Here is an 11,857-nt window from a genome sequence, read left to right on the forward strand (position 1 = left end):
ATTAAAAAAAAAACATCCTGGTATATCTATGTTTCATTACATAGAGCCCCAATCTCGTGCAGAGCCGGGGTACGGCAAGCCGCATGGGCTACACTTGCATGGCCGGTGCTTTTCCAGAAGAGACAGGTTCATGATCCACTCGTCGATCTTCCCAATACAAAGGAGAATAGAAAGGGAAAAAAAAAAAAAAAAAAAAAGGACATTCCTCAGTCACAAGTTCGGGGCACGCACTTAGTAACTGTCTGCATGCGGTCAGGTTCCAGGGCCACAGTGTAAGATTGTGTAAAATTGGGTAAAATTGTGACTATGTACTGTCATATACCCTAGAGTACATCCCTCAGTACGAGGATCTACATATAACCCCATGTACACCCACTGTTACATACCTGTTCCCCATTGAGTCGCGTCGTGAAGGGCAGATCCATGGATCTGGCACTTGTGGACTGGCACTCGACCGTTCCGGACTCTTTTCTTCCCCCCTCCCCTGCACTCTCCTTCTCCCCTCCTTTCAAACCCTTTTTCCCTTTTGCATACCATTCTTGTCCATCTTTATCTCAATCGTTTTCAAAGCGCTCATAGTCCAACTGTCGCAAATCCGATGAGACATCCAGTACTCGACTTCCGATCGAATCGCTAATCGCCTTCTTCATCTCTATCGCGCGTTTGGTCTACGATCTCTTGTCGCATTACCACTCACTGCGCCAAACTTCGACTTTCCAGATCCCGCGACTTCTTTTTTTTCCATATCCGGACTATCTTCCCCTGTGTGATCGCGAACCCCCTCGAAAAGCGAAAAAAAAAAAAAATCAAAAAATTTTCAAATCTCGTGGAGGGATGAGCGGCAGCTCTAGCCAGTCCACTCGTACGAGTCCCGGGTCTTTTGGAACTACACAACTCACAGAGTCCGTGTCATCTGGTTCGCCCCCACAGCAGTCACTCCCTTCTTCGCAGGCGCCTTTGACGTCTCAGCATGCGATGTCGACCGACGTCTATAGTCCGAATGCGTCGCAAGCGCCATCATCTATGAACCCTTCTTTCTCATACCCTTTCTCTCCTATCGGTACAACAGCTTCATTCGATAACAACATGCGCTTGGAGAACGATCGCAACCTTCAGGGTCTGAATGGCCTCAATCGTGGAAACGGAGGCGCGATTCTCATGCGCAAACTGCCACGAAACACGAGTCGCGAAGCCTTGCGCAGTATGCTTCTTTTCGCCAAGGACTTTGTTGACGCGGACTTTGTGACCCTGGATCTACCCGAGGATGATGGGTTTTTGACCGCGATCGCGCGATTCATTACCTTACCAGCCGCTGAAGAGGCCAGATCCCTACTCGATGGCAAGCCGAACTCCAAGAATGATGCCAACATGGTTGTGGAGATGTACCCCGGTCCGATGGGAGCGAACCTGTCCAACACGCGCCGTAATACCATCGATCATACCGCGAGTCGTGCGTTAATGGGTGCCTCGAACGGTCCCCTTGCGCGTCAATCGTCGCGCTTCAACGGCACATTCCAGAGTTTAGAGAGACTCTCTAATGCGAACCCCAACCAGCCTATTGGCGAAGGACTTCCACCGACTTCTGAATCAGGCTCGCGTATGCACAGCCTTTTCTCCCCACAATCTCCGATCGGAAATGGCATTGATAACCTCCCACGCATAACCGGGAAGTCTATGATTGATGAAGACCCGGACGAGGAGACGGGCGAGTTGCTCAAGGATCCAGTAGGCTATGCAGAGAATGGCCATTCGACCAATGTCTCTGCCGGTCGCCGGGCCACCAACCCCCAAATACCGACCAACCGCTTCGCCAATATGTCCTTGTCAACTAACATGTCCTCGCCACCTTTGCAGAACTACCCTGGGGGTGGCGCGCAACGCATGGGAGGTGGAACACCCGCATCTGCATACCCGAACCAAGGTCATGGTTTCCCATACAACGCTCAGCACACACCACGCCACAGCCTCCCCGCTGCAAACCCGAATGACCTGAATCCTCCTTGCAACACCCTCTACGTTGGCAATTTGCCACCAGACACTTCTGAAGAGGAACTCAAAGCCCTTTTCTCCAAGCAACGCGGATATAAACGACTCTGTTTCCGAAACAAGCAGAATGGCCCCATGTGCTTTGTTGAGTTCGACGAGGTCGCCATGGCCAGCAAAGCGCTCAATGAGCTGTATGGCTACAAGCTGTCGAACAGTGTCAAAACTGGCATCCGTCTCAGCTTTTCGAAGAACCCCTTGGGTGTGCGCTCTGGCCAACCCGGCAGCATGAACTCGTCCACTTCTGTCTCTGGGCAAGGCGCAGTTCCTGGAGGTAGCAGCTTGAGTGGAATGCATAACAACATGTTCTCGGCTGTCAACGGTCCCCCTCCTGGACTGGCAGCACCCCCTGGTCTTGGCATGCCCATGCCCGCGCCCCCGATGCGCAATGGTACCTCCATGCACACCCCCGTCAATCCGCATTCCGGACTGATGGCCAATGCCTCATACAACCCGAACTCGGGTCTCGGAATCCGAAATGGAGCTAATTCAATGATGATGTCGCCGCCGCCCCCTTCTAATTCCGGCGGCAACAACAACGTGGCACCGAACCTGAACGGCTATAATTCCTTTTACCCTGACTACATGATGGGTCGCTAAGCCCATAAAGCGTTATATTGAGATAATGCCCGGCATGTTTGAACGAACTGGGATATCTGGCGCATTTGGGGATCTTCGTTTCGTGAGCTAGATCAGCATTCGGCGGCTGCATAACTCTCGGGAGTATTGTTTCGGATTTGCTTTTCTGTTTTTCCCCCTTCTTGTTTTTTCCTGCCAGTGTTCTTCTTGGCTATTCGTCTTTCTGTTGCATGGGAACCCGGGCGCTCTTACATTCCTTTTTTGTTATCTCTTTTCATTGGGAGGATTGCATTTCAGGTCATTGCCAAACTTGTATTCTTATCTGGTCGGTGCGAGGCGCTCGAGAGCGTGTTTGTTTCTGCCATTGCGTTTCTTCCACACCTTCATACCCTCGTGATTTCTTGCTGTTCTTCTTGTTCATCTCGCTCGTTTACCCTGACTCAATAGGCAATGCACACTAATGCGTGTCTGCTGTCTACCCTAACGAGGATCTATACGAGCTCTTATCTACTTTATTCGACGTGATTCCCCCTGTTTTGTTACATCTATCCCCTGGATCTTTCTCGATGCATCGTCTGCGTGGATCGGAAAGGATTTTGCTGATTTACTTGCTTTCTCTATTGCAATGCGTGTTTATTTCTATGCAAGTATGAAAAAGAGCGTCTTATGTGGCTTTCTTTAGCTTCTCTTCTAATATTTCTCTACTCAATGGCATGAGCTACGGAAGGACATGACACCAGCTCACGCCGACCACATATTGTCCCAGGCGTTCGCGTTGGTTTTTTCTCTCTCCTGCCATATTCTTCTCATCTCGGCAGAGTCGAAGGCGTCCAGCCCATGCATTTTGCTCGAAAGCTCTTTCCTCATCTTGCTTGCATTGCCGCTCGTTTTGCTTTGGGTCCGGCTTACTCTGCTTCTCCAGAAGAATGAGGAAACGAGGCGTGTCTATTATTTTTTACTCTTTCTCTTACCCTGTCTTGCTTGGGGATATGACACCGATACATTTGCTCCGATCTGTACCTGATACAAATGAACTGGTTCCAGTTACCCTGGAGAACAAGCCCATTTAATTCCTCTATAATTATCTCAAGATCTCGTAAAGAGCTATGGGTCCCCTTTTTACATCATATGACGACTCTTCATAAATGTAATAGAAACTGTCAAACAAATCTGGCCTTGCGTTTGCTGCCATTTCAGAGCATATTCAACCCTATTTAGAGGCAATCTTTATGTTATGAGGCTCAAGATTATCAATGTGAGGAAGATGTTTACTCGGCTGTATACAAGTGGAGATGTAGTCACGTGATGGCACTACCGAGAAGTTTCTTCCCCTGCAGACACCTACACCTCCCGCTCCAACCCGACAATCTCGCGTCCTCCAATTATTGCTCTAAAAGGGTCAATGGCAGCTGGAACTCCTTGATTCTTAATATCCAGCGTCTTGCATTCAGTTTAACATCAAATCTTCCCTACCGTTCCCTCATATTCTCCCAAGATGCCACCCCGGATACAGAGCCGGAGTGTCTCCAACACCCTTCTTCCCTACCTCACAGCTCCCTCCTCTTCCTCATCCTCCCTCTCTTCTCTTCCTTCATTATCCTCTACGTCATCACAATGTCTTTCCCGTCAATTCTCTGCCACGGCAGCGCCACAAGGACAGACCAAGCTCCGTCGGCAGATGTTCGAATGGCTTAACAATGAAGGATCCGTCTTCAAGCATCACATCCCTGGAGAAACCAACTACCTTACTCGCTTAAAACAGCGAGGCTCAGAGAGTTCGGAGAAGAGCCGTCCGTTCCCCAACAACCAAAATTTCTTCAGCGAGCCTATCCTCAGTGAGGAGCTACGGAATGAGGTCTATAACTGCGTTGTTGAGCAGAAGAAGAGTGTCCGCGTCGTCAGTGTGGAACTTGGAATCGATATGAAGCGTATTGCTGCTGTCGTGAGATTGGTGGAGTTGGAGAAGAGACAGCGCACACAGGTAAGAACCTTCTTCCCTTTCTGCTTTTCCCTTCTTTTCCTCCCGTACTATGCCTCGATCCTCCACGCATATGATGAGTCACAAAAAATCGATTAGTCTTGAAGACACCCACATGGTTATACCAATTTTTGAACTGAACTGCGTTACCCTTACATTTTTGCATTCCTCTCAAGTTTCATTTGGCCCAGTGACATGAACTGACGAATATCAAATCAGGGTAAACCCTTAGCACTGCCATATGCCCGGGCCATCCACGAGATGGTCCCCACCACACCCCTCGCCGAGAAAGGCGAGCGTCAAACATACCACGAACACATCAACGACCTGCCTGCCCACCCCCTGACAGGCTCTCAAATTTTCTATCCAGTTCCCGAATCCCGCTCTTTCAACCGTGTCGAGGCAGGTCGCGTCTTCTCCGGCGCCCCCGCAATGGAGCACTCCGAGGCCGCAGCAATCTCCCACCCCTCTGACCTCGCCGAAAAGATCCTCGAGGACCCTAACTCCATCGGTTGGGTCGGCAAGGGCGCTAATGCCCGCCAGATCCTGCAGCCTGCTGATGTGCGCATTCCTCACCCTCACATGGTTGCCCTGGAGCGGGACCGTCTCGCGCACCCCAACGAGCGTCTAGCTGTTGCGGATCTCCAATCTAAGAGACTGGAGCGCCAGGACGCCATTGAGCAAGCACGTCGCGAGCGCATCCAGGCTCGCCGTGAGAAGAAGTTGACGGTAGTATCCCCCGAGGACTCGCGCTTCGACTACCGTATCAAGGATACTATCTACACCAAGGAGACCACTGGTGCTGATGGCCGTGGTTCAAAGGCTGCCGGTCGTCGCTATGGTGTGCCTCACCGCGACCGCACACGCGGCGAAGTCAAGATTCCTACCCGTGTGGAAGCTTGATTGATTTTGAGATAGTCCTCACCGGGGCAGTTTCTCTCCTTTTTTGTGTTTTTCAGCAACTTTTGTGGCTACGGCCTTTGTAATTTTACTTGTATGCTACTCATCCATGGATGTATGAAGGAGGTTGACTACTTATGTACCTATATACCGGATAATATCCTTTTCCATTTCACGGTAAATCTGAGCTTGTATTCTGTGCTCGCCCAGAGTGATTTCTGAGCATTACGTATAATCAACCATCCCGGCTACTCCGGTGCCTCCGGGAAAGCTCTGGTGCATGGATGCCCGAAGATAATCATGGATGACCTTGGATGATCCCCGGGCATCTCCCGCAGACATTTCGTATCCTATCAGGACTATCAGGAATATCTGAAAGAACATATCCTATACGATCAGCACAGAAATTAAGTGTTCAAGAATCTCCCGTTTATCAAAAGTACATATAATAGTAAGGTCGGTTTAAAGTATTCACCTTGAGATTAGTGCAGCCACAGTGTGGGGTGATCATATAATCCCCCCTGTCCATAATCCTAGACTAAACATGTATACCATTCCCCGAATCCTGCCAGCCCTGGACAAATGAATGCCGAAAAATATAACAACCCGGAGATATCAAAACCACAATGCCCAACGCCTCGCCAAGAATCAAACATCAAAAGATATATGCCCAACAGTCCGCCATTCCCTCCAGCCCTTTCCGTTCCTATGCCGTTCCACTCCTTCCCATTTTCATGTTCTACCCAAATAGCCACATGATGGACTTTCAACGGGTCTCCCCGACAGTCCGACAGCGTCTCTTCTTCGTCCCAACCCATCCGGAAATCGCATCGGATTCAGCCTCGTCATCGTTGGAAATAAAGATAGACCCGATCGAGGCGAGAGCATTCTGAAGCCATGAAGTAGTGGGCGAGGCTAGAGATGTATTCGATGACATGGTCTGAGTGCGGGGGTCAGATGGTGACATTGCGAGATTTGGGAGGTTTGTGATGAGAGTTGTTGAGTATGGTAGATAGGGTATATTGAGACTCGATAATATATAGAGATGTATATATAGGATGTCAAGAGGTATGTAGGATGTGAATGTAGGATGTGAAGATTCGAGGGCAAGCTCATGGTATTTAAAGACCGACGACATGGACGTCACATGCAGCGGAAAGTAGAAGCCAGAGTCTAGATCACCTGCGTCCTTTGTGACCCGAATGTGGATTGGTCGATGTATCGTGACTTGGGGACTTGGTATTGGATTTCTGAAAGCTTCGGTCGCGGTTGCACTGAACTATTGACTAGATATGATGAGGTGCAGGTCTTCGTACTTCGGTCATATTGGGCTTGATTGGTGCTATGTGCTACGTATGATGAGATTGTGCAGATCTATGTACTACTATTGATTCAGATGGAATATAGGGGGGTTTGGATGTGATCGATACAGTTGATGAGTAGCTATTGGACGAGTTCTTTCTTTTTCGGGATTGTATTACTTTGAATACGACAGAATCAGGAAAGGAATAATTTGTGCACAATTTAGGCTGAAGATAGATTTTGTGTTTCATTCATGGTCTTGGCTTAGTTTAAGGTGGAAAGATGAAAAGATGAAAAGCTACAAATGGTATCACGCTGAGGGTTCCAAGGCTGAGACGAATACTTTACATACTATGGCTAAAGGTATCTACAAAACCATCACCTCTCAAAGGTATTAGTGAAATAAGTACAAGGCAGGAGGATACACCAAGCCCTCGGCAGTCAAAACAAACAAAAAAAAGACTGTACATTGACAAGAAAGAGGCATGGGGACATCTCGTCCGTGTATATGAGAATGTCCATTGCATAAAAGTCATATGCAAGAGCGAAAATACGGGCGGACAAAGGAAACCAGCCAGGGTGAGGGGGAGTACGCAGGCCGACGTATATGTAGCCAAAAACAACAAAATATATCCATGTAGCCAAAAGAAGATCGACGAGGAAAACCATGCACTGGGTCCGAGACCCTCCAGTGAAGTGCATGCTACCATGACAAGAAGAGGAAAGGGCAAGATGGGAGAGAGAAAAGACATGTTGCTATGCGGGGTATTCAATGGGAGAGAGACAGAAAGTCGAAACAGATTGGAAGAACAAAAAAGTGTGGGAAATGTGTAGGGATTGGCCCAAGGCATGGTAGCTCATCCAGAGACAAATCGATCTTCATTTTTCATCCGGACCTGCAGCCGTCGCATCACTGGTTGGCACGACGTCGTCCGATGTTGGCAAATGCGGACTCACGGGCGAATCTATGGTGTCAGGACTGCCGCTACCCCATGAATCTTCCCGCAGGATTTGAGCCCCTGGTGGGAGTGGCTTGGTTTCAGCCTGATCAGACTTATTGGGGGTGCGGGAGCTCGAGGGCGATGGAGGATCCACCTGTGGCGGTTCTTTGCGGTAGCCACCTTGCATCGGACTGGCGGTTGTGTCAACAACCGGCGAGGCAGGGCGAGGAGAGTCCAGGAACCCGCGCCATTTACGCCAACCTTCAAAGTCAATCAGGGCTTGCATGCAGCCCCATTCTGTCACTTTCTGCTCGAGCCAAGGAAATCCGACGGGCTATTTGAGAAACGTTAGCATACTGATTGAGAAAAGATACTTAGTCGCAATAGGGGGTTTGTTATACCTTAGTCAGGAAATCGTTGCAGCCAGCAGCCAATGCCTCGTGTCGATCACTTTGCAGACTGCTAGCTGTCAACGCGACGATAATAACTGGACTCCGGAACAGCGATAGATCTGACAAAGTGTCCTCTTCGCTCACCGTGCGGTGAAGACCGGGTCTTCTGTCCGCAGCAGACGTATTGGACGCGCTGAAGCGTCCAGAGGCTGTCTTCGGGAAGACACCAATACCATTTAAGCGCTCCAGGCGCCGGATCTCCTTGGTGGCTTCCAGACCGTTCATCACCGGAAGCTGGATGTCCATCAGGACTAAATGGAATCCACCTTGTCGCCATTTCCGTACCGCCTCTTCGCCGTTCATTGCACATTTCCAGCGCACTTTCAGCCTTTTCATGAAGGCCTCCAAAAGCTTCTGGTTGATGATGTTGTCTTCCACAATGAGGACATTGATTGGCGGAACGGTGCCGTCAATCAACCCACCGAACATAGCACCAGGAGAGGTGGCCGCTTTGGATTTTCGAACCACGCGTGGTGATGCAGTTGCCGGGGGAGTGTGTGATTTCACCTGTGGAGATTCTACCGGCGGTGCTGCCACCGGGGGTGTTGGAATTGCGGGAGCAGCAGTCGGGATAGGTTGGGAATGAGGAGTAGGGCCGGTTTCTATGGAGGTTAGTGGCCATTTTGAGGAAACTAACCTTGTTTGAAAACGTACCTGTTATGGTTGGTTGTTGGTTATGAAGAATTGTGGGAGAATTCGTTTTGTGTCGTGTCAACGGAGGTCGTTGTCGCACCCTACGGCTTCCCGGGGATGGCAGCAAAGGAGCAACACCACTGTTGATAATGGAAATTGACGGCGCACTGGCCGTTGCTGATGGAGCCCCCGAGTGTGCAGATGGTGTGCCCGCATTCGCATTGACCGGCGGCATGAGAGGGAAATAATCGCCGTGCTCACCGGGTTCCGAGTGGTGGTGGTAGATTGAATGGCGCGGCGATGGTTTTGGGGTCCGACGTGACGGGGCATCTATCACCAACGCTTCCTCAATTTTCTGTCCGCCGGGATAGTATGTATCGAGTATAGATGAGACGACTTCCTCCGGGCTCAAGAGGCGCTCGGGGTGACCTGATCGATTCGTACCATCTCGTGGTGCAATCCGGATCACAATGTCGGGCGAGTCAAAGCTTCTTCCTAATGAGTTCCCATATTTCATGATGACCTGATCACGTAGCTCATCTACCACCGCATCCTCTCTGCACGGCACCAAGGTGGCCGAGCCACCGGGCCGTTTGACCCAAATGCGACGTGTGACCATCTCGTGAGGAATAAGAGGAGTGAACCCACTGCTCTGGTCTGAAGAGAAAAGATTCGCTTCCAGTAGCCCACTAATCAAGTGTTGGTGTGTTGGTGGGAGAAGAGATTGACGACGGATCGCAAGGCTCGGGCGCTTGGGAGGAAAATAGGAAGCAGAAGGTCGGCGATCATTCGTAGGTCGCTCGACGACAGTATCCAGGGTCGGGGTCAATTGAGTCTCTATTGGAGTGTGGGCTTTCAAGTGGGACTGGGACTGGAAGGAGGTGCTATCGGAATGCTGAGGTGTCGCTAACGGAGGGGTTTCGAGGGGAGATGGAGGGTCCGAGAGAGGAGTCGGCAGGGAAGAATTGTATGGCTCGGTTGACGGTGTACAATTGCGATGTTCCGAAGCAGACACGGAACCTCTTTGCTTTGGAGATAGGGGTTCCTCCAGGTTTCCAGTGCTATAGGATTTGGAGTCAGGCCCCGAAGGTTTTAGGTGGGAACTCGGGTCGGCATCCGCTTTTGGAGATAATCGTCCAAGCAATTTTGCCTTCAGACGTGATATCCGTTCTGACATCTTGGGGTCTTCATGCCATTCTGAGAAAAAGCTCTGTCCTTTGGCTTTCCCCCAGACCAGTACTGCTTTTGTTTTTCCCCCTTGGATAGCACAAGTTCAAAATGCAGAGAGAGGTCGGAAGTCAAAGAAGTCAAGAGGGGGAAGTGGTGACACCTTTGGGCAGTCAACTTAAGTCACGTTAGTTGCTGATCTCCCGGTTGAAAAAAAAAAGCTATGGCCTTTTTCTGGCCAATATTGGAAGGATTTGGGGTTTAGTTTTAAGATATGTACAAAATATATCTATTATTAGAAAGTTATGGGTCTTTTCTGCCAGGCGAGAAGGAATACATATATAGAGCTAAACTATGCAGTATATATATATATATATATATATATATGCGAGCTTCATCCTTGACTATATTTTTAATTGCAGAACGCGATAATTAACAAAAGCCTGGTTCATATTGGATGAGAAATCTGATTGAACCCCGATAACACAATTCACCTATGGCCACACAAAATGATCTACACCCGCAACCAGAGCTTAGCCAGAGGCAGGGCCAATGGTTCTTAGAGCCACCGGAATATTCTGAAGAGCTGCATCGGTCGTTGCACTCCATAGCAAGATATACCACCCATCTCGTCCTGTCGGTTGGGCGTAAAAATTGACCCTGTCCTGGCTACACACAACGTACTTTCCATATAAAGTCCACACGTTGGTTTGTGGTGCCAACTTGTTTGTGCTGTTACTTGCCTGGCTCGGGGTAAAAACGACTGGACAAGCCATTGTGCCAGTATCGCTCAATCCCAGCAGATTGGTAGTATTGGCCAGGGTGGTCGTGTTATCGGGATGAGCAACCCAGGTGTTTGGTTCGTCGCCAAATGTCACTGTAGCTGGATCAGATACCACTTCTGAGGACTCGGGGTTCAAGGCATACGAGAAAATGCAGACTTGCTGGTTGCGTTTGACAGAGCCATATCACCGATCTGAGCTTGACCTGTGCGGCAAATATAATTAATGGTGATCCGTTGAAGGGTGAGGGGATGTTTACCGTCTGCATAGAAGACAGGCAGCCCGTCAATGTTGTGGCCATATGCATAAAGACTCCACGAGCCATCGTTCTGTCGCTTTTCCATTGGATGCGCCGAGCTAAGCGCAAAGATCGCAAGGATTACAGCGAAGATGATTGAAGTCATGTTTTGAAGGATGCCAAAAAGTTTCTAGTTTGATAGATATACCATCAAAATAGCTGCAGGTGCTTTTGAAATCGTCTATATATCTCCTCTCCGGAGGGTTGCCCTCTTATTTCCCCGAAGGTGTAGTGGCACGAAGACAAACTCGGAGTCTTCGTAAGCTGAAGCATATATGGAACTGGTGTGACAGGACCTGCCACTTGGAGATTCCAGAGAGTCCTTGTGTCCTGTATACATATCCTACCATCGTACTCCTTCAGTACAAAGTTCCTTCTAAGGCTGACCTAGCTGAACAGACACTGCCCAGATGACTCGCATGGTCACACCATGCAGTTTCACACACATTACCTCACATCTACATCCATGCCCGAGATTGGCTCATCATTATCCTTGCCTCCGTTTTTCCCCTCTGATACACGAGCGTTATGCGAGGCAATGCCCCAAATTACCCTATGTTAATCCGTACGTCACTCGACCTAGCTGTTTCATAACCAGGATGGACTATCAGACACACGAGATTAGGTACCCTGCGCCTGGAGCCTGAAAAAAGAAAGATCTGATCACGACAATGCATGGCCCACGTGGATGCGGCCCTACAAATTGGGACGGCACACAAAGGCTTACATTATGTGGTTAGACACTTTCTAAATCCTTCGCCTTCACATGATGGTCGATGAGG

General features: G+C 49.5%; 5 protein-coding genes across 5 annotated transcripts; 3 read left to right on the top strand and 2 right to left on the bottom strand.

The window, feature by feature from the left end:
• Positions 1-834: 834 nt before the first annotated feature.
• Positions 835-2,643, top strand: N7500_006995 (uncharacterized protein; the record flags this gene model as incomplete). Its single annotated transcript, XM_056678139.1, has 1 exon — positions 835-2,643. The coding sequence occupies one exon, from the start codon at positions 835-837 to the stop codon at positions 2,641-2,643; it is 1,809 nt and encodes a 602-aa protein (XP_056533139.1).
• Positions 2,644-4,117: 1,474 nt separating this feature from the next.
• Positions 4,118-5,503, top strand: N7500_006996 (mitochondrial 37S ribosomal protein mS45; the record flags this gene model as incomplete). Its single annotated transcript, XM_056678140.1, has 2 exons — positions 4,118-4,603; positions 4,820-5,503. The coding sequence occupies 2 exons, from the start codon at positions 4,118-4,120 to the stop codon at positions 5,501-5,503; spliced, it is 1,170 nt and encodes a 389-aa protein (XP_056533140.1).
• Positions 5,504-6,126: 623 nt separating this feature from the next.
• N7500_006997 (uncharacterized protein) lies at positions 6,127-6,393 on the top strand (the record flags this gene model as incomplete). Its single annotated transcript, XM_056678141.1, has 1 exon — positions 6,127-6,393. One exon carries the CDS (start codon positions 6,127-6,129, stop codon positions 6,391-6,393), a length of 267 nt encoding a protein of 88 aa, XP_056533141.1.
• Positions 6,394-7,681: 1,288 nt separating this feature from the next.
• Positions 7,682-10,005, bottom strand: N7500_006998 (response regulator; the record flags this gene model as incomplete). The annotated part of the gene is made up of 3 exons (XM_056678142.1): positions 7,682-8,077; positions 8,145-8,797; positions 8,850-10,005. The coding sequence occupies 3 exons, from the start codon at positions 10,003-10,005 to the stop codon at positions 7,682-7,684; spliced, it is 2,205 nt and encodes a 734-aa protein (XP_056533142.1).
• Positions 10,006-10,528: 523 nt separating this feature from the next.
• Positions 10,529-11,181, bottom strand: N7500_006999 (uncharacterized protein; the record flags this gene model as incomplete). Its single annotated transcript, XM_056678143.1, has 2 exons — positions 10,529-10,878; positions 10,923-11,181. The coding sequence occupies 2 exons, from the start codon at positions 11,179-11,181 to the stop codon at positions 10,529-10,531; spliced, it is 609 nt and encodes a 202-aa protein (XP_056533143.1).
• Positions 11,182-11,857: the final 676 nt, after the last annotated feature.

The sequence above is a fragment of the Penicillium coprophilum genome (genome assembly GCF_028826855.1).
Source record: "Penicillium coprophilum strain IBT 35676 chromosome Unknown utg000004l_segment0_segment0, whole genome shotgun sequence".
In the NCBI taxonomy this organism is placed as follows: Eukaryota; Fungi; Ascomycota; class Eurotiomycetes; order Eurotiales; family Aspergillaceae; genus Penicillium; species Penicillium coprophilum.